Genomic DNA, 26,645 nt, shown 5'->3' with positions numbered 1-26,645 from the left:
TTATTTAATACATGAACAAATACCCTCTCCCACTGCCTCTTCTGAGGCTCTTCCAAGGGTGTAAATGTGGTGGGAAGGGAGATCCAGGGGGAAGAGGAGAGGAGGTCCCCCTTGGACATGGATCTCCAGCTATAAATCACACATACACAAATATAAAGACCTCTGCATCTCCAGGAGGAGGTTTTGGACCCTGAGCCCCTCAAATACCACATCCCGAGGTAGATGTGCTCCCTGCTCCAAGAGCCAGAGCCTGACTCCTGGACATTTCACCCCCTGCCAGCCCCCAGGTGACAAATGGATGACATCCACCCACAAAGGAGCCTTCTCCCTCTAACCAGTTCCAATTTCTTGCTCCCAGGCAGTGTCTGGGGACACTTTCAGCCTCGGCTGAGGGGGCATCCAGGGACCTGAGGCCCCCCTGGGGCTGGCAGACCACAGAGTGTGGGAGTGGGGAGTATTAGATCATAATTTTTAGAAGTCTGAAGTTTGCCCAGGTCCTGCTCCTTCAGACATTAAGTCATTTTCCTGAGGAAGTGGCGTGTGACGTTGATCTGGTTATAGAGGGAATATAGGGGTGGAGCAGGGAGCTCCAGGGAGACCACGGCAGAGATGAGGACCAAGAGCACTGGGACACCATGTCCTGTCAACATCTGCCACAGGAATAGGACTCTAGGGGTCCAAATTCAATACAAATCCTGCTATTTTGAGGTTTCAGATGCCCTACAATGCTCAGTTCAAAGCTTCCAGTTTTGATGGAAGAACTCTTTATACACTTCACCAGGGAAACATCTTTGATTTCCATGCAGTCAAATACCATGCTGACCCTTGGAATCCAGGATGTGACAAATCATTTAATGAATACAGACAATAGAAAAAAATACCTGTGTTTAATGGGATTTTTGACTTATTGTTACCTTTGAAAATACACCCTCTACTCTATCAAGATAAACAAAAACACTACAGCAGGGTGGGTTTTTCTTCTAATAGTTAACTTTTTGTTTTTTCTTTCCCTGGGACACCGCAGGGGCACAAACCCAGCGATGCCACTGGTTTGCAGGGGATCCTCTCACACCTCTTGGGGGTACAAACTGCCTTGGGCGACATCACTTCAATCCAGCCAACTGGTCACAACTGGTGTGTGCTGGGATTTCCCCAGTCCCTAACCCAATCTCCAGGTCAGAATGACTGTAAACACACTCAGTTGGCCCTTTTACTGACCACAGGTCAGGACATTTTCAGCTGGGTGGCATTTGTTTCATTGTCACAGTCTCCACATTATATCTCTCTGCCAACCACAAACCCTTTATAAACCAGCGTGTACATCCATATCCATACATATGTCAGGCTCACACCACTCAACCAACCACTGGTTGGACATTGTTTGGGAGCACTCACTGGCCCAAGCTTCAGAAATGCTCAGCATCAATCCTTTGGGAAAATCTGGTTTTTTACATCTGTCTATCAACTGAAGCACCAGAAAAGCAGGAGGCACCCAAAACAACAGCTCCTTTCTGATTTACAGGCCCGTGGTGATTTACTCCTCTCCATTAACCAGGTTCCTCAGGACCATGTGCTGTGACACGCTGCCTTCAGCAGGCAGATGACGAGGTGTCCCAGAAAACTCTTCTCTTGTCTGGGTTATGCCTGTAAAAACCACTTCAGGCAACCCCAAACCTAGCAACCCCAAAATGCAGCAGGTGCCTGCCTGGTGTTACCAGCAGTGCCCTCTAATCACTCTCCCCTCTCACTCATCAGCCTTCAAGGTTAAAGATCCAGTTGCTTTCCCAACAACAGCAAAGCCTTCCTCCAATTCCTCTGCAGCCAATTGGGTGGGAAGTCTCAAAGCTGTTTTTGTCAAGCCAGAGCACCAACAGTGTCCTGATCTATAATTAGGCATCTGAGCAGCTTACAGGGGATACATTCAAGGAAGAAAAGAGTAAGAGGGTTTTATACGCACTTTTTTGTCCAAAAAAAAGGTTATGAAAGGCAGGGCAAAAACTATTTACCAGTCTTAGGGGAGAAATTAAATTCATTTCATTCAGTTAAAGCTGAAGCAGATGTTCAATATTTGTGCCTGTGTCTGAAGACCTGCTACGTTACGGCTTCTACCCAACGTGAACGTTCAGAACAATCTGGAGAGCTGAGGGTGTAAAAAGAGAGGAGAAAAATGCCACAGCTCATCTAACTTAGCAACAAACAGGTGAAAGGCCAGATAAAAAAATATAATTTCATGTGAACAGATTAACAGTCTTCCAAGAGTTCCTCTAGATGTTGCTTCTGGCTGGCAGTTCCCACACTGCTTAGTGAAGATGATTGAAGTTATTGCAGTAACAAATAAAAAAACTTTTCTCTAATACAAAATCTAGTCCAGAGGGCTTCCTTACACAGTAAGCAGGATCCCTTATGTAACCCAGGGTTGCACGTTGTCTTCCTCCCCCAGCAGCAGCAGCTGCTTGCAGAGAGATGCACAAAACCAGGGAGCTACACTCCCAAGCTGCCAAGAGGACCAGGAGAAAGATCCAGTTCATTTCTTGTGGAAAAAGCCCATGATGGAGACCTGTTTGTTGGCTCTGTTGGCAGGAGCTGCTCCTTTCTTCAGGGTCTTCCTTTCTTCCTTCGGTTCTTTCTTCATGGGCAGCACAGGCTGTTTGTGTGCAGCTGGTGGCTTGGGCTTGGGGAACTCCTCCTCGCTGTCTGTGCAGGATTCACTCTCATATACCTTCTCAGTCACTGGTGGGAGGAAGAGAAGAGCAGATGATGATGATGATGGTTAAGGCTGCATACCAAGGAGTAGAGACCTCCCCACCACAGCCTTCCCATGGCATTTCTGGAAAGGAACATTTTGGGTTCAAGGAGCACGTGTCAGACACAGGAATTAAGTCCATTGCTCAAGCTTAAGCAGTAGGAAATGGCCTCAGGTTGTGCCAGAGGAGGTTTAGATTGGATATTAGGGACATGGAAAAGGTTTTCCAGCCCTGGCACAGGCTGCTCAGGACAGTGGTGGGGTCCCCATCCCTGGAGGGATTTAACAGCCATGTGAATGTGGCACTTGGGGACATGGGTTAGTGGTGGCCTTGGCTGTGCTGGGGAAACGGACTCAGTGATCTTAGAGGGCTTTTCCAACCCTCAGTGATCCTGTGATTTGAATTCATCTTGCAGAGGCTGACAAACAGCCATGAGAAAGTGATGAATCTGAACGAATCAGTTTAGCAGTAGATGATGGAACATCTATTTTATGGTTAAAAACCACCATTCTGACTTGGTCTGATTTTCCACAGGGGCCAAAACAATGAGATTGTCCAGAAATCCAGACAAGACAACCTATAGACAGCCCCAGCTTCCCCTCACCAGCACATCAGACAGTCAGGGAAGACCAAGCAGTTTTCACTCAACTCACAAGAGACAGAGTAAAAAACCTTTGGGGCAGCTTCTTTCCACAGAGGTGGCCAAACGTGGCAGATATAAAAAAATCCTTTTGGAAGAAATAAAACCAAAGCCGTGGCTGAAATCAGGGATATGCCTGAAGGGGATTGCCAGCTCACTGCTGTCAGCGTTCGGTGATGGAAAGCCCAGGGATATAAAAGCAGGCTCACGGAAATTAAACTGGAGGCAGCTCCCCTGATGAAAGCCACCGTCAGATACTGGTAAGTGTTGTTATATCAGCTTTCCCAGCAGCGTTCTGGGATTCTTCTACTAAAGCTATTTTTCTTTAGCAACTGTATTCTTTTAAATAAATGTCTTAACTTCCCTTCTTCTGGGAAATGGGCTTTCACTTGTATTAATGCATCAAATTTAAGAATGTTTTCTACGTAACCAGAGATCGGGAAGAGGAATGCTATGAAATCCTGCTCGGCAGCACTGAGAGAACCTCAAACAGGGACTGGAAACCAAGCAACCTCCCTTCAGAGGTAACAGGCTTTTCAGGGAGCAGCTTTCACAAACCACTGGCCACTGGGTGAGCTTTAAAAACTTATTGTGTTGTCCACCACTGCAAGGAATCACTGGGAAACTCCCAAAGTGTGCATTTAATCCCCTCCAACTGCAAGATAACAGTTTAGATCAACTTTCTTTGACTGCAATCTCAGCTGAACTTAAAAGGTCTGTATTTGCAGCATACAGATACAGTAATTGATGCCCCACTACCAGCCAGACTCCCCAAAAATCACAGTAACTCAAACATGAGCTCTAAAATGCTGTCAAACAAGTATCTCTCCAATGCACATGTCTATATTCCAATACTCAAGCCCACACGTGTCCTTTCAAGCTCCAGAAAGTGCAAGGTAGAAGTGCTCTAGTTTAAACCTTGGTAATTCCCCTTTATTATAGACTAAGAGCAGAAACTCAATCCATGAAATCCCTGTTGATACATGGGAACATGTCTTGTGCTTAACTCCACACATACTTTAATTGCACAATTTCCCTCAGGGCTAATCCCTAAATTAGTTTTGCTTTTTGACACCAATTCCTTGCTATTGCAGCTATTGTGAAAACCATCACTCAAAATTGTGGGGAAATATAAAGTACAGCCTCATTCTAATGTTAGGATTTAAAGTCTCTTAAAATCTAGTCCTGGTTTAAAACAAAAAACCCCGCCCCTATATTTCAAAGAATAACAACAATCCACATTACTCCGGGAAATGTGCGAGTTATTTAGCCTTTGAATTATTAGACTTGTGCGTGGAAAGGGTGGGGGAAGGAAGGGAGGGGAGAAACTGGGCAATAACCAGACAGCCAAGTTCTGCACTACAGGCTTGGAGGGTTTTTAGTAGGGAAAGCAGCATCTCCTCCCTAGTTCCTCAGTATCCCGGCATCCCTGTCTATCCCAGAGGATCTGTCTCCCAGGGGCACAACAGGGGCTTGCATTTCCCTTTTCATCAAATGGTAGTGGATGTGAACTATAAAACCTAAACTCTAGATTTCCCAAGGGACTATGAAACCCCATGGGGGTGAAGAGCAAAGAAAGAAAGGCAATATTCCAGGAGTGTTCCATTGGGAAAGGCTGAAGAGAGGGAGAAGAGCACTATTTGCTGGAAGCTGAACCCGGAACAGTCATTCCTCTGCTCTGGACGCAGAGCTTGTTCAGCTCAGCTCCCCAGCTAATGCTATTTTGTTCCATTTTCCTTCCAAGTGTTTTAATGGTTCTATCTGGGATGGGAAACCAAAACACTCCCTCATGTCAGGAGCCAAAACTGTCAGTAACCTTGTGCAAGTCCAATTCTTGGACAGAAATCCAGACCTTGGGATTTCAGTCCCTAGTGCAGCCAGTTGCTGAGTGCTAGAGCTTTACATTTCTTTAAAGGAGACACACACCAAGTTAATAGGAAACATAAGATCCAGCTCTGCAGACAGGTGCAAACAGACACAGGCTGACTCGGGGCCAGGCAGCTCCGGAGCCGGGCCAGGAATGCCCGTGTCTGTCCATGCTCAGGCACCACAACAGACCTGGACAACAGCACCACATCATGTCCCAGAACCGGTTGAGCTCCCTTGACATCCCCTCTGATCATCAAGGCTGGAGAATGTTAAGCATCCTACACAACTGTGTTGACAACAGCATTATGAAACATACATTCCACACTCTTAAATGTATAAAACCTTTAAAAAAACAAACAGCGAGACCCAAACTAACGTTATTCTGAACTTTTGCAGCTCTACTTCAATGTCAGAACACAGAGGAAAAAAGTACAGCAACTTTCTCCAGGTCACAGGAGGAAGCAGTGTCCAGTCAGGCTGGAATTCAAAGCCTGTGGCTCCCTGGACTTCTGTAGGGACTCTCTTCCCTCTCTTTCCTCCACCTTCATCAGAAACATAAACCCTCTAAAGTATTTAACCCCCAGCTTATTCCTTGTTTATCTGGGATAATGGAAGTTTCTTTAATATATAATCAAGTTCTGTTGCATAGCTCTGGATTTATCCCCAAAGGAAAAAAAAAAAAACAACAACCCCAAACTTATCTCAGCCAGAATTTATCCCAAACCCTAAACCTCTTTCTGCACCACCTTGAAAAGCTTGCAGCTTTGGAGAGCAGAGTACATGAAGGTGGTGCTCATGCTGGCAAGAGGAAAGGGAAAAAAACTGAAAGAAAAATCTAAGGATAATCAAAAAGGGGTAAGGATTCAGTTCCAGCTCCCTGACTCCCTACCCAGGCCTTCACCAGAAGGGCAGTTCCCTCAGTCTGAGAGCACAAGTTCCATGTGGAATAACAAAGTGACTTCATGAACCTGTAAAAGTCATCAATAAAGTGAGCTCCACTGAGGGGTAGGGCACAGCCAGCCTTACCCATGCAGCCTTCTTCTTCATCAATAAACATCTTGGATTTCAGCACACGCTTCCGCTTCCTCTTCCTCCCTCCAGCTGACACCTGAAGGGCATGGCAGCATTGTGAGAAACCAAGAGTTAAGGCCCCATCACGTACATAGGTCATAAAAGTGTCAGCTCCAGGCGGGAAATTGGTCTCTCTAATGAAGATGAGCATGATTTGATAACTAATTTTGCCCTTTCCCAGGATATCTTAGTCAAAATACAACCTCAATGAGACAGCAAGCTCTCCTGGTGCCAGCACAGGGAGAACATTCCTCCTCTGAGACACGAGACGTTTGGAGATGTGTTTGGTTATGTGAGAAGGGATGTCCCATCACACCTCCAAAGAATGAGGAAAGGACAAGGTGTCCAGGACAAACTGTTGAGATTTCATAGAATCCTGGAATGATTTGGGTTGGAAGGGACCTTAAGTATCATCCATTTCCACTCCCTGCCATGGACAGGGACACCTTCCACTAGACCATGTTGCTCCAAGCCCCATCCAACCTGGCCTTGGACACTTCCAGAGATGGAGCAACCACAGCTTCTCTGGGCAATCTGTGTGAGGGCCTCCCCACCCTCACAGGGAAGAATTTTTCCATCTATCTAACTCAAATTTCCCCTCTTTCAGTAAAGCTACACCTATTTTCTCAACTCAGAGTTTAACTTCTTGCCAATCTCCCTCATGTAGCAGCTCCCTTGCGATAAAAGGTTGAATACCAAGACTGTCTGGTTTAATTTCTGTAAGTTAATCACTTAATTTGCTCTTACCTCCATGGTTGCAGGCTCCAGTTCAGTTTTCAGAGCAGGTACAGGTGGTGGAGATGGAGCTTTCTCTTCCTCAGGTGTGGGAGGTGGTGGGACATCTGCTAAGAAGAACACCTTGATAGCACACGGGTCTAATGGCCCCCTTCGGCTCCTCTTTTGTCTCAAACAATTCCATTTAACTCATTCAACCTGTGTTTAGACCAAGGTTTACAATTTCTCACTCGGATTTGTTGAATTCAAATCAGGACACATCACTGGAAGCAGTCAGAGAAGGTTTACCCTGTGCTAAGGTACGACATGCTGCAGTTCCCAAAGAAAGGAGGGTGGGATAGGATGGGAGAAGTGCATTTGGGATTTTTGCCAAGGCAAAACAATCAGTTCCACCAAATGAAGCTTTAAAAACAGGCACAGAAACTGGCTTGTTTAAGCCATACATTTCACTTGCACATTAAAAGAGTGACTGTAATTGTTCAGAAGTCAAGAGAGTCAGGGTATAGTAAAACAGTTGTTGCTTCACTAGTGGTGCTACACATCCCAAATGATCCAAGAATTAAGAGCAACATACTACTACTCATCCTAAAAGATTGTTGGGGGTCTTGTGGTTTTTTTTTTTGAAAAAAAAAGACCCAAAATCACAAAACCCCAAAACAGTACAAAAAAAGAAGCCCATTCTCTCTTTGTGCCATCTCCTTGCTCTCCTCTGGGTACAAGGACAGGGACACTGAAATCCACTCAATGCCAAGACTAACTGAACCATTCAAGGACACCTTCACAAGTTTGTATGGAGCAAAAGGCAAATGAGCAAGGCAGGGTAACCCTTCCATGAGGCTTGAAGAGCTCCAAGAGATCCAAGTGAGAAACAGTGTCACGTAAGCTCCCAGTGTGTGGCAGAGCTGGGAATGTGGGGGAAGAAACTCCTCATCTGACCTATTGCTTCATCCCAACAAGGATGTGGTTGGCTGGGAGGACAGAGGCTGCTTGGCTCCTGCTCCCAGCCCTGCTGGCTGTGGCACCGCCTCCATCCCGCTGGCCTGACACGGATTCGGGATCCGTAGCTGTCCCAGAAGATTAGGTCAGTGTGAAGAGTTATGGCCCTGCCAGGCACGTGGCCAACTGACCTTCAAGGGTTAAGAAGGGCTCAAGTGAAACAGTGGTTGGCTGCCAAGGCTGAATAACAAATTACATTCTTCAAACAAGGACTCAGCCTCCCAACTACTTCAGTAAGCGAGGTACGGAAACGCAAATGGAGTGGGATAACATGACTCGGGGTTTCACCTTACTCCAGAGGGCTGGGGCTGGCAAAGATAAAGCCAAACAACAGCTCTGCTCTGAGGTGTAAGTGCTGGGGCGGCCAAGGAGCTGCGGGGAGCTCAAAACTCTCAATATTTTATTTATCACAGTCTCACGGCAACTGCTGAGCACCAAACCTGCTTCATGCACTGCCCAGCCTGGCCATGTCCATTTGAAATGCATTTTTAAGGGAGGACAGGCTAAGAAGGGCTGAAAACCAGCCTCCAGCAGAGGCTGCTAAAGGTTATTTTCAGTGTGCCCGCTCCACTATGGGGGGAAATTTCCACCTGGGGGAAATTTGGGCTTCTTTGGGTTTTTTTCCAGCCTTCTTGAAAAAAGTTCCCCCAGCTTTTGGCCAGCAGAAGGTACCTTCTCCCCACGTCAGTGTTTAGGACTATTATCAAGCTCTTTATTACTTTATTATCCTCCTCTAGCCAACACAGCCCTCTGACATGTGATAACTCCTGAGTCAACCTCTTGCTGCTGCCCACAGTTTACTCAACAGGAACAGCTGCATGAAATGGATACAAGTTGGGCAACTGGATGTACCAAAGATGTAAATCCTGGCTTTGTTTGGTTTGCTCTGACCCTGCCTGGAAAAACTGTGAGAAGCTTTAGTGCTTCTGCTGTGGCTCTAAAACCCACAGAGTTTGCAGGTTACAGTGCCACTGAAATCACCCTCCAAAGTGGCTGTAAAACACTTGTCAACACTGCGAAAGCTGCCTGTGTTCATACGGCTGAAGCTGCCAAAACCTCCTGTCCTCTGTGGGCACATTTGTGGAGTTTATTCTGGCACTGGAAGCAAAACAACCTACACTGACTAAGGAACCCTCGTACCAATATAACTTTTTAATGAAAAATCATTTAAATGGAGAGGATTGTGCCTTATGCCCTCTGTACTTGCTACAATGTGCTGACGCTGGTGTAAGAAGAGCTTATTTTGGGCTCCTTTCAGTACACCAAGAGCAGATTAATACAGAACAACGCAAAAGACTTGCCCTGACATAAAAGTGCCCATACAGTGCTTTGCATCAGCCGTATGGGCTGAGCCTCAAACCCACAAAACCTTCCTAAGTCTGCCTGAAAACAGGGGCCGTGGTTTTCATAGAATCAATCATAGAATGACAGACTGGTTTGGGTTGGAAGGGACCATAAAGCTCATCTCATCCCACCCCCTGCCATGGACAGGAACACCTTCCACTAGACCACGTTGCTCCAAGCCCCATCCAACCTGGCCTGGAACACTTCCAGGGATGGGGCAGCCACAGCTTCTCTGGGCAACCTGTGCCAGGGCCTCACCACCCTCACAGGGAAGAATTTCTTCCCAATATTCCATCTAACCCTGCCCTCTGGCAGTTTGAAGCCATCCCCCTTGTCCTGTCACTCCAGGACCCTTTAAAGTCTCTCTCCATCTTTCTTGCAGGCCCCTTTCAGGTCCTGGAAGGCTGCAATTATGTATATGTATATTGTTATTTTTTAAATGATTTGTTTCATCCAACTCACATTCTTCTACTTGAATACTGAATGTAATATTACCAGTTTGGATTCATTATGAATATTCCAAAGAATTCCAATCTACCTTCTTTCATCCAGTTGGATTTAGAAGGGCAAGTAGCAGGACCAAAGGGCTGAGCTCTCCCAGTTCTCACTTTCCCTTTTGAAAGGGGCAATCTGAGGGATATCCAAATTTGTATACATGTGTTGTAATTTGCATACATTTACAATTCTAATGCACAACACAAAGAAATAAAGAGGAGGAGCAACAGCAGTGACAAAAAAAACTTCTCCAGTGCCTGACCAGCCTCTGGGAGAAGAACCTTTTCCTGATATTCAACCTAATCCTCTCCTGACACAGCTCCAGTCATTCCCTCAGGTCCTGTCACTGGTCACAGAGAGAATAAACAAAAACCATGGAATAAATGAGACCCCACATACAAAAGCATTAACTGTTCAGCACATGTTATGGTCCCACAGGTATTCTACAGGAGACCAGAGAGCTCTAATATTCCAGAATCCCGCCTGCTCCCACTCTCTCTCACTGAGAGATTCCAGCCCAGCATGGACAGGCTGATTTCAATGTTCCCTCTTCAGAGCTAAACAACGTGGTAGGTGAGTGATGAGGAAATGGAATGGTAAACCTTTAGAGAAATAAATACCAGAGTGTGGACATGTACGCATTTTTTTTACAGCCAAACAAGAAGCTCCACACAGGAATTTGATGAAATTAAGGCTGATCATGAAGAATAACTTCCTGAGAGATTTATCATCCTGTGGAATAGTCTAAGGAGAGGTGATGACAAAGTTCACTTGAAATTATGCTGGGTAGAAGAGACAAAAACAGGCCTAAAGGTGGCATGGAGACTGCAGAGATATCCAACAGAAGCCTCCTCTCTCACTTGTATTGCAGATTCTCCTGATTTCCCAGTTGTTTCCAATGTGGCAGCCACACTAAATGAGGAAACAGCACCAGCTCTCCTGCTGGACCCCTCCTCCTCACCAATACAACCCATTTGCTGTTTCACTTTCTTTTACTGGAGCTCTACACCAAACTGGTGGTTTCAATTATTCGCCCATAATGATCCCCAAATTCTTTCCCTGATCAGCTCGTTGGATGCCAGTTCCATCTCGCACATACTCCAGAGCTCAATCCCCACTTATTTTCCAGTTATCTGTACTGAACGGCATTTGACGCCTCAATTATCCACATTCTTTGGAATCCAGCCCTGCTGTTCCTTACTGTAAGCCCAAATCTTGAGATGTTCTGGGCACCCAACTCCTGTCAAAGCCAACAGCTACTGAGGAGACGCCAAGTCGCATCAGCTCAACTGCTTTGCCTCCAGTTTCCCTATTATCTGGTTTTTGGGTTTTTTTTTTGGAAGTCTTGCTTCCAACACTGTCTTCCAAACCATTTCTATAAACAGACAGAATAAAGATACTAAAAGTGACCCTGGGAGGAGGGGAAGGTCACTTTGTGAGTGTTTACTCACCAAATAAACTGGTTATGACCAGTCCTGTGATTTTGGAAGGTGTCATATCTTTCACAAGAGATTTGGGAACCTCTTTCTCACATGTCCATGTGACTGATAGCACACTTGGGGAGGAGACAGCCAGGTCTGAGCTAAGCTAAAACAAAGACTGAGGCATCTCAACTCTATGGCCAAGTGCTTGCACAGCACAAAGATAAACAGAGAGCTCAACCTAAAGCCATTTCCATGGTCTTTAGTCCTCTAAACTATTCCCTCAATCACTGACCAGCAGTCTTGGATAGTCATGTTGTGGAAATCAGGCCCCTGACCTACATGACTGGTTTGTTTACAGATCTTTTTACCTTCCTCATCACTGCTGTCAGACTGAAGTTGTTTGATTCGCTTCCTCTTTCTCTTTGCGTTCTCGGGATCTCTTTCCTCCTCGTTATCTGACCTGTCCACATGCTTCGTTCTACTGCCACAAAAAAGGGAAAAAAAGGGAAGGAACACCTGTTATCTCTTATGTGTGCATAAAAGCATCATGTGTATTTGGCTAAGCACATTCATTATGGAAGGAACTCAAATACCTCTGTACCTCCTAAAAACATGAGGTGAACTATACACTCCCCTACACAATCAGGAATAGGTGCACCAGCATTTCCAAGCCTCTCATCCTAACCCATATCCAGCTCTCCAAAACAAGGAAGGTTTATTTAGCCCCTCTGCAGTTCAGCCCAGTACCTCACCTCGCTTGGCCACGGCAACAGCCTATTTCTGATCTTGTCTCTTTAGCTCAGGCTCCCGATGTCCCCAAAAGCATCACTCAGAAGCTCTTTTGACAGACTGCTTGCCACTGACTGACTATGAGGTAGTGTCTCAGAATCCTGGAGCCATTTTTAAAGACTACTGGAAAAATAAAATAGCTTCTTTCTTTTTAATGTTGGCGAGACACGTCAGACCAACAAGCCTGGAGGCTACAGGCCCACGTATCCTCAAAGAGCTGGGACAGCCCCAGTGGCTTTCCCAAATCCATGCTGCCAACACCTCCAGGCCCTTGGCTTTTTGCACAAGACTATCAATAAGACAAGCAGTTAGTGCTCAGTGTGATGGTGGGCTGGGTGGTGTGCTTACCTATTTAGTAAGAAATGGATTGAGACCACCAATTAATTACTCATAGGCCACCAGAGAGCCATCAGACTTAGTGATTCCTTGTCTCTGTCAGTTTGGGTTGGATTACACACAAAAGGCTGAACTTAAAATTTACCTGGAGCCTCAGCCCAAAGTAAACCAGGGGCACTGAAAGCAGCAGTGCATTAGCTATGGGAACCAACAAGCAGAACTTTGTGTGCTGGAAGCTGTGTACATATAAGCTTGGGAATATACCACCTTCCCTGCAGGACAGGTGCTCCTGCCAGTCCTCAGGTCTATCCTAAATCTGCTCACAGTGTGAGGTTGTCTCATGGAAAGCCACCCCCTTCCACTGAAGACAACCTGGACTGTGTCTCTTCCCATATGTAATTGCCCTGAGGCACCTACAGCACCAAAGGAAAAGAAACACCAGGAAGGAGTTCTCGGAGAGATAATTTTAGCCAGGTTTAATGCAATTTAGTAGCTGGAAACAGGAGGTGAGCCAACATCGTACGACCAGACAGCTCCACGCAGACCACCAACAACCAGGTTCCCAAGTGACAGGGACACTCAAAGGCACAACCTACCTTTTTCTGTCCTTTTGTTGAATTCTAGCAGACTCTGTTCTCTTCCCAGGTTTCTCTACTACAGGATTAGGGGATGACTCTGGTTCTGCTACAGCAACTGAAGGCTTGACTACTTCTTTCTCCTCCTTTGGCTGCTCGGGCACAGGGTTGACTTTGAGTTTATCTGTGAATAAACCATTCAAAAAGAACAAACACTGAGCATTCAGTATGAATGAAACTTAGAGAGGAGCTGGCTGGCTCTGTGCATCAAGAATACAGAAAACACTCCAGATGATGTATTTAGGGATCTAGACTGCATTGGGGATTTAGCAATCCCTAATTTAGATTAGGGATCTAGATTGGTCAAACTGTGTCATACATGGGAAAAAAAGGGCATGATTAAATTTCCACCTGATTTCCCATGGTTCTGCTGTTCCTGATGCTAAGCCACTGGTACTGCAGCAGTGAAAACTCTGTGGAAGAGGGTTGGGAAGCAGTGGCAGAAGCCCTTATAGTCTCCAGGTGCCAAGGCACTGCAGAAGGATTGGGAGCCCCTCTTCTAGACACTCCTTTGACACAACACTACATCTGTTTTCAGACTCAGTTTATCCCTTCTGAATTTCACTTATAGTTAAGCACAAACATGGCCAGAAACAGGAGAATTAGGACTGATGAAGAGAACAAGAGGTGTGTGCAGTCTCCTTGCATAACATTACAACCCATGATTAGTATTTTCAGTAGTACAGCAGCTTGTTGTCCCACCCCAATATGAACATGATCAACAATCTCAGAATGGTTTGGGTTGGAAGGGACCTTAAAGATCCTCTTGGCAGAGAGGTTGGAATCAGCCTCTTTTGCCTATGCAGCATCACATATAAGGACAATTCTGCTTCAAAAGGCTTCACTTTGTACCAGAGAAGAGATAGTAGATGGGAGTAGACAACAAAATAATATATTTATCAATATAACCATCTAAATACAGTCTGTGAGCTTCATCCAGCAGTTTTCCACACCTCCACAAGAGAGGAGCAGGTGAGATAGAAACCTGTGTTACCCCAAGCATGAAATGCCCAAGAAAAAAGAAAATATTGAGCAGTGAGATCAACCGGATCATCAGCAGGGTCAGAGGCTGCCGGGAGGGTGATGACTCCATGCCAAAGCCTTTCTGGCAGTGCTTGGAAAACACTTGCTGCTTCCTGGAGCAAGGGCAAACATCTCCTACACCAGCACTTGAATGACAGCTCTTGTCTATGATCAACAGCAGAAAGCCCAAGGACCCTATCACTGGTAATTTAGGACTTTCTGGCAATGGTGGAATCTTTGAAGCCAGGAGAGACGTACATGTAGGGAATAAATCTTCCTCCTGGAATCCCCCTCTCTCTTCTATGCACATAATCATTTCCAGTTCTGCTCGGTTTGCTCCTTCCCTGTTCCCACCTCAATCTTTCCTTGATGTGCTCCAGGACAGGACTCAGCAGAGAAGGGAAACCCTTTGGAAATTGTGGAAATGCATGCAACAAGAATTCCCCATCCTCAGTGGGTTACTTTTACCATGCCATTCCAACTGATTGGGTTTTCAACACATGAACTTTGGTGTAGGGCTCTTCTCAGACCTTCAGAATTTACTCTGGTTAATTGTGGTGACTGTCCTCAGGCTGAGCGTCCTCAACTCCCTCAGGCTCACCAAAACAGGGACTCAAAGATTCCCAACAGGGCTGTGCCTTGTGTGCTCAGTGCTGGAACTGTCACCTGCAAACTCTGTCAGATGCCTTTTAGAAAGTGAACTTTGTTGCTTACTCTCTTCCAAAATTCTTCTTTGAAGCCTCCTGTACTCACTGTTGTAAGGGAATCTTTGAAGGAGGTCCTACAGTCCTTTTCCAACATCTATTTAAAAGCTTCAGCATATTTTCTTAGAATTGGATAATTCAGAAGGGATCTCCAGAGGCCACCTAGTCGAAAGCTCAGCTCAAAGGGGAAGGCCACCCTTCATTTTTACTCTCCAGTTGTTAGTCCTTTAGTTTTTTGGAAAAAAATTAAAAAACTAACTATGGACTCCTCAGCACTGTGTGATGAAAAGCAAGCACTATTAACATGCCCTGCAAAACAGGTTTTGGCAAATATCTCCCCAATAGCTGATCTTCCAGCCAGGAGTACTCACTTTAAATCAGATTTCTTCTGCACTAAAAAATCCTTCCTGGGTTAGTCTGCACAAATATGTCATTTTAATTGATCTCCCTCCAGCAAGCTTTTTGTCTGAAAAACTCTACTGAAAAGTCTTAATTTTTGCCTTAAGAGTTGCATGCCAAAACATTAACCCCTCTAAGGCCAAAAGAGCAAAACAGTATGGAAGAATATTGGGATAGAGGGAATATAAAAAAAAATCCAATGAGTCTGGCAGTGTGGGGATCGGAAGGAAGAGTTCTGCTCTTTTCTATATGTCTCCCATTACAGCTCTTTAACAAAACACTTGATTCCACTGAATATTTTTTAATTGCTACCCAGATTAAATAATATATATATATTAAAAAAAAGAGATAAAGAGATTTCCCAGAACCCTCAGGTTTGGGTTTGTTTGTTTTCTTTTTTTTTTTTTTTAACTACACCAGGCTGTTCCCTGACCACCTCTGAAAACAGAAAAGCACTTACTCATAGCAGCTTTCCCAAAGAAGTTGTTGATGATGTTGTTTTTTGTTGGTGGTTTGCTGCTAGCTGTGGAGACCTAGGAGCAAACAGAGGAGTAACCACAGGAACTGTTCACAGCCCTCAAATGCACAGAACTGCTTCTGGACAAGCAAAATAAACAGGTATGATTTGTTCACCACCGTCTTTAGCATTTAGGAGAATTTGAAGATACTTACTAGATACTACAGGCATCAAAGGGGTGAGAGTAAGTTACTAAGGACTCCTTAGCCAGGCCTTCAAATCTAACTTGGGGCACATTCCCATCTGATGGTGTTGCTGAAATAAGTGCTTGGGACTTGGGTCAGTTCCCAGGAAAGAACTGTTCTTTTTGCAAACTATCAGTGCCTCAATTCACAGCAACAGAGGAAAGAACATGGATTGACCACACCAGAAAGGTTTTATCCAGCTCCTCTGGCACGTAGGCTGTTTGCAGAGGAATATCACTGCTCTTTTCCACCAGTACAGCCACCATTCAAGTAAAAAATCACACACAGACCCAGGAAGTATGGCCTCCTAACCCCATTAATTCCCATGCAAATAAAAGGCAACCAAACACTAAAGTTGCCAAAACACGCACATTTCACCAGTTCTAAATTCACTATAAAAATCAGAAAAAGGAACCAAAATGTACTCAGCTGTTATAAAAAACCCAAACCATACACAGGGAACGTTACCATTTAAACACTCATTTTTCTGGCCAAATAGCTTTAAAAACAATTCTACTAATTAAAATTAAAACGTAATCCTATCCTGGAAAAACAGCAGTGGAGAAGATAAACAATTTAGTCTTGCACAGGTCAAGTTCTGAGACTTCCCTCGCAGCCTAAGTTTAAACACCTTGATACTTTTAAGACCTGAGCTTCTCACATTTCACGTATTGCTCAAAACAAATCCTTTTAAGCACAATGGGGAGAGCAAGATCCTCAACTGGTGTATATATTGGGATAGCTGGAGACAACGGAATAATTGTCTCCATAAGGCAGCTATGCTGGTTTATACTCACCGGAGACTCGGCTCAAGGGGGAATGTCAAAATTATTGCAAATACACTTTTGTGGAGAGATCAAGAGTGTGGCACAAGGTATTTTTGCCCCAGATGACTGCACATAGTTAAACACTTTCAGAGGGTCACTGAGCATTCCCAGTGGGATGTGAGTTTAGCAGGAGGAGCAGCACTAGGTGGTTGAGGTTACTGAGGTGGTGTAAAAGCGGTTCATTAAAGCCATTAACCCAGGGGGGGTCTGAGGTAACTTACACCTGAGGCCTCTGCTTTGGTCTCCTTATTTGTGTCCTGGGGTTTGGAAGCCGCTTTGGCTGCAAACATTCCCATGATCCCTTTGTGCTGCTGCGAGGGGTGTTTGGCAGCCAGCGGCCCGTGGCCATTGACTGCAGGAGCGCTGGGAGCACCAGTGTCATTTTCCCTCTGGGAACTGCCCTGCAGGGACGTCTGTGCTCTGGGAATGTCAGGCGGCATCCTGGGGACTGCGGCGTCACAGTGGATGGCACTGAACCTGGGTGATGGAGAAAAAAATTCAATTAGCCTTTTCAACTCCTGAGTTTTCAGCTCGTTTTTTCCCTGTTTCTCCGGTCCTGCATTTTCCTGTTATGGAAAAAAGAGCAGTTTAATCTGTGTATGGGACAAGAAAGAAAGGCTTGCACAGAACAAGAGACCTCTGATGAAAAGATCAGCTGGACCTGTCAGCAAGAGGCAGAGCATTCCCATGCTAAACAAGTTGTTCAGCTTTCCTGGGGGGAAAAGAGCCTTCTCCATACCCAGGGTGGAGAGAGAGCAGGCTGCATTTTATTCCTAAATGGGTTAGAGTTTGTGGCATAAGTTGTATGGCTGTGTGAGGATCTGAAACATTTACAGCCTTCAGATGCTCTGACAGAGGCCACAAGGGTTGCAACTTCCCAGGTAAGTAAAACAACTGAAACTGAACGAAGCACAGAAGATATTCCAACTTAACTATATAAAGTCATTTCCATGTAATCCCTGGTAGACAGAGGTGCAACTCAGCTTATAATACTTGATTGTTTGGGGATATGGAGATACAAGAACCAAATGACATGCCTGCAGTTACAGCACAACTCACTGACAGTCAGGAATAGCAGTTCCCAAAAATAACTGAACTCTGCTCCCCACTGTGCAAATCACAGGCGACGCTTTCCAGATTTCCCACAGAAATGCCACAAAAGAGCCCAGGCTCACGCCTCCCAACCCACTGAATTACACAGCAGATTTCTATTTGCATAAGTAACAAACCAGTTCATTTCTGTGCCTCAGCACTGGCCGCTCACGTGCACAGGCCACTTCACTCAGATCAGGGTCTGTAATGTATTAACCAAACAACACCATCTCTACGGCATTCCCAGGCTGCAGCAGCAACCTCTTGACATTCAAACCTTTAAAGGAACGAAAAGAGACATTGAAGGAAAATATTCCTGCTCTCCTTTATACTTTTAACATGGTTAATATGGCTCTCAGGACAGCTTGTGCTCCAAATCTAAACACCATCAATCCTCCAGATTACAAATAATATTGTCACCAACCTTCTAGGTTACAAATAATATTGTCAATGATATTGACTGTGCAGCAGAGCTCAGCTAAACTTCCCATATTCCAAATCAGCTTGCCTTGATGCTGCCATGCGACTGTAGCTTATGGGCTTGCCTCAAAATTCACTAGAAAATCACTGAAAATATAAGCAATGCTTGAACTATGCTCTGCCAACAAGGAGCTGCTTCCAGTTGATGATGGCAACAGGCACTAAATTCAGTTACTGATATCAATTAGTACATCTAGTTACCTCCAATATCCCCACAGCAAAGGAGGTCCTATAGAAACACGGAAGGGAATAAAGATCCTTCTCCTAGAGCTGTGAGATATTTGGACTCACAGGGAGCCTCTGTTTGCTACAAACCTCACACAAAAACCCCTGGATTTTGCAGGTCCTGCAGGAATCTTTTCCCAAGTGCCAAAGATAATCCAGATAGTTGACAAGGGAGACAGAACATTGTCAGGCTGAATTAAGTTCAGCTAGGTCACAAATGAAGAAGCTGAATTTTTCTTAAGTTTGCTTAGGAAATTCTACTCCAAAGCCAGACAGGGCTTTACACCCAGGCTTTGGAGAGCTGTTTCAGAATCTAAATTATCTAAACCTTCTGGATGTACAAATCCCACAGGCAGACTCCTCCAAGGCACAAATATCACCAAACTGGGGTGTCTGAGAATAAACAGAGTGGAACAAGGCAAGTGCAGCCAAATCTATGGCATGTGGCTCCATTGACAGGGGGGTTTCCAGCACCTTCCAGGTCATTGCCTCTTGTGTCAAACAGCTTCTAGGACAATATTTTCTCAGCCACTCTCTTGTCAACACATTGCAGACAGCTATGTTTGTCCTTTCAAATTCTATACTCTTCCTATGACACAGCATTCAGGCATCCCCCTTTTAAACCAGATTGGTCACGGCACTGTACATCCCCATGACTTCAAGCTGAAGCTGTCATGGTGGGGAACAAGATATAAATGAAAAGTCACAGCTGCCAGGCACTGCTCAGGAGGGGAGACAGTGACTCCTGGAGACTGCAGTCCCTCCCAGTTCTTCTCCAGTTCAGCCACAAAGGACACTTGTGCTGCCTGGGCTGTTTTGTGTGCTCCTCCTAAGCATTAGACTCTCAGAGACCACAGAATATTCTGGGCTGGAAAGGACCCACAGGGATCAAAGCCCAACTCCTGGGGAATGAGTTCCTGTAAGATATCTTCGGAGAGGTGGATGAAAACACGGTCTCACAAAAGAGAAAGCAAACTCATGTTTGCTGAGCACATCACTCATGGTTTTCTAAGTCTGTTTCAATTTACTTTTCCTGTGTGACTGAGAACTGGATTAAAATAGTCATGATTAAGTGTGACCTGGAAATGAGAAAGAACCTTCTAGCCATCAGAGGAGAAAGGTACTGGAACAGTAACCAGCAAGTGAACCAAGTGTAACCTGGAAATAGCTCAGTTTACAAAACAGTCACATGATGTGCTGTTTGGTGACTGGTCTGGCATGATTTGGAGGATATCTTTTTCTAGCTTTTTAAAAGTCCAGATCTATCTGGTAAGCACTGACTGAAGAGCAACACCAGTCCAGAATCACAGGGTTTAAGAAGAAAAAGCAAGATGGGACTTACTTGCTGCAGTTGTGGAGGTTTGTTTTGACAATGTCATAGTCAGTGTTGTAGAGTGGGGAGCTGTCCTTGAGCAAGGCCTTCTGAATGCTGTACACATGCACACTCGCAATTGTGGACAGTTTAGACTTCATTGCTGGGGGGAAAAGAGAGAAAAACAGTCCTTTATTAGTACATAGGATGGAGTTGACAGATTTTCTGAATATAAAAAGGTCTAATTGCACCTCCTCCCAACACTCACTAATCAAGAATTCAAGGCAACAGACTCCACAAGCCTGTCACATTTTCCACTATGCACTCTTGGTTCTTGCACAACTGAATTAAGAGTGATCTCTGTGTCTACCTTCAAACCATCCACTGTTTGGGATCCAGAATATCTGTGTGAGTACCTAAAGCTAAGGAGGAATGTAGATGGTCACAGCTCTGCTGGAATTGTGCCATTAGTGCAGTGTCACAGTGTCATCCCTAGTAGAGTGCTGGAATCAAAATTTTATTTCTTTTATGGTACTTAGACTGTAACCCCCTTGAGACGAGGGCTGTTTTTCAGGAATTCTTTGTTCACTGCTTATATTGTTCTTTCCACACAGTCCTGGTCTGAGGCTGAGCTTCGAGGCACTGTAAAAATACACACAGTAATCATTTCTTGGGGCTGGTCCTGGACTGTGCAGCTCCTTCAAAAATTCCAGCCTTTTCCAAATACAAGTCATACCTTTGGCCTGCCTTCCAATAAAAAAATCCATGAGCAACCCTTTCCTCCACAGCAAAAGAGGGTGTTACAGAGCACAGATAACTCAACAAACATGACAGGTAGTAGCTGCACTGTTTGACAATCTCCTACCCTTCAGCTTTAGCTAGAAATCCACTTCAGATTTCCAGAAGGAAAATAACTCATCTTTCAAACAAGGTGAGATCATTAGCATGGATATTTAGGGTCACAAATGCCACAGTGTATCCTCAAATGACAAAAATGTTATCTGAAAGCAATGAAGGGCCTGAAGTTGTGTTTCAATTGTTATGGGTAAAGTTTCATCAGCAGGACCAGACCCGGAAAGATGGTGAGACAACTGACAGGACATGCAACAGTGTTACAATGCTGGCGTTTTTCCAACTTTTACTGTGAAAGTAAATACAAAAGTGAGGTAAATGTCCCATGAGAACATTCTAACAACCACAGGACTTGGGGCAAAGACTGCAATTGCACTGAACCAATAACCAGAATTAGCATTCTTGGGGGCCTGAAGACTCATGATTGTTCTGAGACACTACTTGGGTATTGTTGTCTTTAAGGACAGTCAGAGGAAAAGAATCACTGACAAAACGTTCAGCATCTAATAAAAAAAAAAACTGCAAGACCAAATCATAAGCCTGAAGGTACTCAGCTGTTGGCTCAGATGCTTCAAGTTCTGAGAAAAAGCTGGTACAAAAGGTACACACCTGACCCCAAGAGCCTGGCTGGGCACTGATGAGCAGATGGCAAGTTCTGAGCTTTGCTCATTCTGCTGTTCTTGCAAAGAAAGAAACTAAAATCCACGTAATTTTCTTACCTTCCAGTTTATCCTCCCTCACTACTGCAACCTTGTGGCACTGGAAAAAATAAACACATGGCAATCTTAAAATTTCAAAAGATCTGCTGTGTGCAAGACTAATATTTTCAGTTATAAGAAAGTCTAATGATTATTTGTGCGGCTTCATAGCTGCAAAGAACACTGCCTTTAAAAACTCATCAGCCACTAGTTTTTAAAGCTCTGTCATCCCACTTTTCAGTTTTACAGATCACCAGATCCCTAAGAAAGGCTTTGTACTCCATTCATGACACTGGGAGATGAGACACAGATGAAACCAAACCTAAACAACTGTGCAGCAGAAGAAAAGCAAATTAAGAACAGCTAGAAACCTTCCTCACCAGCCCACATCACACTTGGATATTAAGATTGCCAGGACACTTCAATCCAGCAATCGGCAGCCCAGACATGGCACCAGAGAAGCCAAACAACATGAAAAATTAAGCATTAATTTTATTAAATTTATATCTAACCTAACCTAAATATATAACCTAAATTTAATTAAAAAGCCAAGAAGGAATGTTTCTGAAATGGACAGTCTTCAAGGTCTATACCTGCTCCAGGACATTTACCAGACTGTGGTTAATACAGAAAGGATCCAGACTACCACCATTAATTGTGTTTAACAGATACCACAAACCTGCTTGAAGTCAGGGAAAAACCTGTTAAACTCAGGCTATCAACATGATACCAACCTGTGCAGCTTTAAATTAATATATCCCATTGGATAGAACTAATGCACTAAAAAATTACCACAGTCTTCTTTTAGGAATGGTGAATCTCAGGGTGCCTTGGCTTTTATTTGTAGACTGGAAAGCAACACCAACAAACCTTTTCTTTTTTGTTCTCCTAAATAATAAATCGCTTCACATGCACAAAATATTGTCTTTAAGTGTCCAAATCTGCCTGAAATGGAAGGTAATTATTTATTGTACTAGTTCTGTATGATGGAATATATTTATTTAAAGCTGCACAAGTAGTGTGACATTGACAGCCCGAGTTTAACAGGTTTTTCCCTGATTTCTTTCGGAAATAAGAAGTCTCTTGGCTCACTAGAGTTGGAAGTCAGGCAGGAAGACCTGCCTGAAGTTTTAGATGACACTCCTGAAAATCTGACAAGAAGCAACGAGAAAAAATAAATCCACTAAGCAGCAATTCCTTTGCTTAATAAGACAAAGCACTTTAAATACAAAATACTGTTAATAAATTCATGTTTCTTTTTTAAAATCAGTATTAAGAAGTTGCTTTAATTAGTCAGCAAAAGAGTAAGTAAATAAAGATAGGGAGTCTTGGCCCCGCACTGTGGCCAATAAAAACCAGCAAGGAAAGGGTTTGCAGTGTTTAATGGGAATTATTTGTGAAGGAATTGTATCCCTCTCTCCCTTCAGGAATCCTGCAGCTGAATCCACAGCATTCCAGCTACACCTACTGCCAGCAGGCAGTAGTGCAGGGATACCAGCAGGCACAGGGATGCACCTGGAGCTTCCACAGCCCTTTCCTACCCAAAATTGACTCAGACTGAGGAACTTTGAACTCTTGGTGTGGATTATTCCTAATCCTGGCATTGCTTCATCTCTGCCCCCAACACCTTCCTGCACCTGCAGCTCACCCTTCTTAACAGGCACTGACACTGCAGCATTCGAAAATAAGAGATTTAAAAACAAGGAGGGGGGAAGTGACCTTTATATGTTTATGGATCTAGTGGAAGATTCCCTGCCCAAGGCACGGGGTTGGAATTAGATCATCTTTAAGGTCCCTCACAACCCAAACCATCCAGTGATCCTATGAACTTGTTTAACAAATACACAAGCTGCTAAGACAGAGTTAAAAATAATTATTTGTTGCTATGTCAGAAGTCACTTGTTTGTTTTAAATACATTTTGGCAAGTTTAAATATAATAGTACAGGTTGACAACTCACTAGCCAGTTCTAGTGAGCCAAGAGACTTGTTATTTCTAAAAGAAATCAGGGAAAAACCTGTTAAACTCAGGCTATAAATGTCACATTACGTGTGCAGCTTTAAATAAATATATTCCATCATACAGAATTAATGCAATAAATAATTACCTTCCATTTCAGGCAGATTTGGACATTTAAAGGTAATATTTTGTGCATGTGAACCAGTTCATTATTTAGGAGAACAAAAAAGAAAAGGTTTGTTGAGGTTTTTTCCAATCTACAAATAGAAATCCTGAGATTTACTATTCCTAAAAGATGACTGTGGATCATACTGCAATAGATACTTGTGTATTTAAAAACACTTAGTGGGATGTCAAAGGCATTTTGTGTTTGGCTCATAAACTCTTCTGTGAGCAAAGGGAAACAGGAACCCAATTTCCTCATCTTCTTTTAAAAACTTCTGGGGTACCTGTCTCAAGTTTTGGATGACATTCCTGAAAAATCTCACAAGGAGCAATATGGAAAAAAATAAATACATTAAGCAGGAATTTCTTTCTTAATAATTTTTAAATCTTCAAATACTGTTAATACATTTATGTTTCTCTTTCTTCTTTACCAGGATTAAAAAGCTGCTTTAATTAACAAGATAACTTCAGCTATTCATTTGTTGTTTTGTTTGTTATTATTCCATTCTAAAAGAGTTCCAAGCTCTCTCTACACTTCCACCCCACAGCTGATGCCAGGAAATGGATGAGTTGATCTCAGAAGGGTCCTTCCAGAAGGTTTTATAATCTTTGCTGCCCAATAAGAGTGATGAGAGAGATGACTGGTAACAGGATTTGAGTTAATTAATTAAGAACCCTGGTGCATTATTCAGCACTGTATTCCCAAGCCATGGCCAACTGATTCTTCCTCCACATCATCTGCACACTGAGACAGACACTGTGCCTTATTTTGTACCTGTCCAGGAGACCTGTCTGGAAGTGTCTTACTGGAAAAAGAGCAAGTTCGGCTTTCGACCCAAAGATCACAAAACAAGGTGGAAGAGATACAAGAACAAAGAGCTCACAGACACTTTAGAGAAGTGAAACACTCACCACGTGTCCATTCTGAAGGAGGTTTCCTGCTACTAAGTAGGTGACATGAAGCTGAGCTCCTGAGTTCTCCTTCCGTTTCCTCTCCACATAATCATACAGCATCCTGCACAAAGAAACCACTGTTAATCACCCAGAAAGGAAAGAGCCTGTAGCCACCACTTCCATGCAGGTTACATAAAAAAAAAAAAAAAGAGTAAAGCCACCCTGACATGGAAACTTTTCACATTTATTAACAAGCACAGTTATTTTACCCAGGATTAAATTAATCTTCCCGAGTCACCCTCCTCCTCGGCCACTTCAGAGAATCTCAGTCCAACAACTATAGAAAGCATTTAGTAGCTGGTTGCAGATGGTCTCATATCCTCTAGGCAGCTTGTCCCAAAATCTCCCCCTCCAGAAAGGCATTTCTGAAACCCCTGACTGAGGAACTGGTGACTTTTTGGTCCGTAATCACATGGCCAGGTGTGTATGTACAATCCCAGTTACATCCATGGATAGGGTGATCAGGAACAGCAGGGAAGAGTGTGATTAGGGAGGATTGAGCTGAGCCTCAAGATATCAGCTCCCACTCACACCACTGCTCTATGATGACTGTCCCATGTACCTGGGCAGAGACACTCCATAGGGACACTGCCTGGGAAAAATACTGGAAGATCATTACCACTACAGAGACAGACTGCAAAGACCACACTGTCACATCCAGCACAATCCCTAGAATAATTCCCTTGTGTCACCAGGCACTTGCCAGCTTCTAGGAGAGACTTGTAAGCACAAAAAAGCCACAAGAATTCTTCATCCCCAGGTTGCCTCTGCTTCACCAGGGCCACCTTCTTCCCAGCAAGGAGTTCTAATTTAGTCTATGATGAGAATTGTTCCTAGCAGGACTCTCCAGTCAAGTCTGATGCCCACTCAGATTTACACACTACCTAAATTGCTCACACACATGCAGAGGAAAGAGACCAAACACTCTCTTCCATTCCATGAGATGCTTGAGTGGATGTTCCAGTGGTTTGGGCAGGACAGAGCACAGCAAATGTTTCTTTAGGTCTGGGCGGTAGCCAGAGAAAAGGAGAGAAAATATTCGTATTATGGGGCTTGGCACTCTCAGGGAGCCTTCAAATCTTATAATCCACTTTCCCTTGCATTGTGGGAACAGCTCTGGAATCCCTGAGAGCTCATTCTTTGCTTTATAGGCCATTCAAGAGGTTACAGTCATTCTAGTTCTCCATCTTCCCACCCCTCCCACATTTACCTACGCCCACAAACCCTGGTAGAGAGCCAGGCTCGTGGAACAACACAACTGACTGTGCCTGAGAAGGGTTTTTTTAATATTTCCAGAGAGATCATTTTAATATGCTCACCACAGTAATTAAAACAGGAATTAAAAGCAATTAACAAAGCTTCAGGGGATGTAGCAACACCTACTGTTTAGCCTGATTGACATGGACTCCCAGAGTGTAGCTCAGCCATTTATATGTCACCTGTAACAAGAAAAAAAACCACAACAAAACTCTTCAATATGAAAACCTCAACCTCTCAATTGGTTAAATCCCCTGTGTCAGACAAAATGCACCAACTTTGCTGCACCAGTATCTAGGCAAAACGCCATTTTAAAAATTTTTAGTTATTTATTTCAAAATAATTTTTGAAATAAATTTTGGAAGGAATGCACCCATGCACAAGCCTATCATTTTTCTGAACTGTCCTAAAAACAGGTAAGGAAGGGGGCAAGAGGAGAAAGAAGGAAATGGGGGAGAGGAGGAAGGAAGGGAAGGAGGAAGAGGGGGAAAGGAGGAGGAAGGAAGGGAAAAGGAGAAGGAAGAAAGGGGAGAGAGAAGGGGGGAAAAAAGGAAGAAAAAAGTGGGAAGGAGGAGAAATAAGGGGAAGAGAGGAAAAGGGGGAAGAGGAGGAAGGAAGGAAGAAGAAGGAAAGGGAGACGGAAGAGAGGAAGAAGGAGGAGGAAGAGGGGAAGAGAAGTAAAAGGGGGGGAGAGATGGCAAAGCGGGGAGAGAAGGAAGGAAGGAGGAAAGAGAAGGAAAGGGGGACAGAGAAGGAATCCCCTGACTGCCCCCGCCGCCGGAACTCACGACGCGGTTCTGGTCGGTGACGAACTCGTCGATGTTCTCCAGGTACAGCTCGTCCGCCATGGCGGGGCCGGGCCGGACCTTCCCGCGCACCTCAGCACCGCCCGCCCGCCGCCGCCATGGCAACGGCACCG

The 26,645-nt window shown here is 44.3% G+C and overlaps 1 protein-coding gene across 4 annotated transcripts; it reads right to left on the bottom strand.

Moving 5' to 3' along the window:
- On the bottom strand, positions 1-26,645 carry POLD3 (DNA polymerase delta 3, accessory subunit). 4 transcript variants are annotated; one of them, XM_017808036.1, is made up of 13 exons: positions 26,515-26,645; positions 25,853-25,908; positions 24,428-24,530; positions 21,414-21,453; positions 19,873-20,005; positions 16,955-17,210; positions 15,665-15,737; positions 13,040-13,202; positions 11,687-11,799; positions 11,346-11,450; positions 7,072-7,169; positions 6,280-6,361; positions 1-2,730 (listed from the first exon to the last, which is right to left on the bottom strand). In XM_017808036.1, the coding sequence occupies exons 1-13, from the start codon at positions 26,572-26,574 to the stop codon at positions 2,525-2,527; spliced, it is 1,488 nt and encodes a 495-aa protein (XP_017663525.1). In that variant the 5' UTR covers positions 26,575-26,645; the 3' UTR covers positions 1-2,524. The 4 variants fall into 4 exon arrangements, with proteins under 4 accessions (XP_017663525.1, XP_017663526.1, XP_017663527.1 ...); XM_017808037.1 differs by having other exon boundaries at positions 7,072-7,166; XM_017808038.1 differs by lacking the exon at positions 11,346-11,450.

Source organism: Lepidothrix coronata, unplaced genomic scaffold (assembly GCF_001604755.1).
Source record: "Lepidothrix coronata isolate B3197 unplaced genomic scaffold, Lepidothrix_coronata-1.0 Scaffold21, whole genome shotgun sequence".
Lineage (NCBI taxonomy): Eukaryota > Metazoa > Chordata > Aves > Passeriformes > Pipridae > Lepidothrix > Lepidothrix coronata.
Note: the sequence above shows the minus strand (reverse complement) of the source record. Positions and strands in the feature narration are given on the sequence as shown.

Excerpts from the sequence above, each read along its gene's own strand:
- POLD3 (XM_017808036.1), bottom strand. The coding sequence starts at position 26,574 with ATGGCGGACGAGCTGTACCTGGAGAACATCGACGAGTTCGTCACCGAC. Across the intron at positions 21,454-24,427 it reads TCCTTCAGAATGGACACGTG|TGCCACAAGGTTGCAGTAGT; the intron begins GTGAGTGTTTCA and ends TATTTTTTCCAG. Across the intron at positions 13,203-15,664 it reads CTTTGGGAAAGCTGCTATGA|ATAAACTCAAAGTCAACCCT; the intron begins GTAAGTGCTTTT and ends GTTTATTCACAG.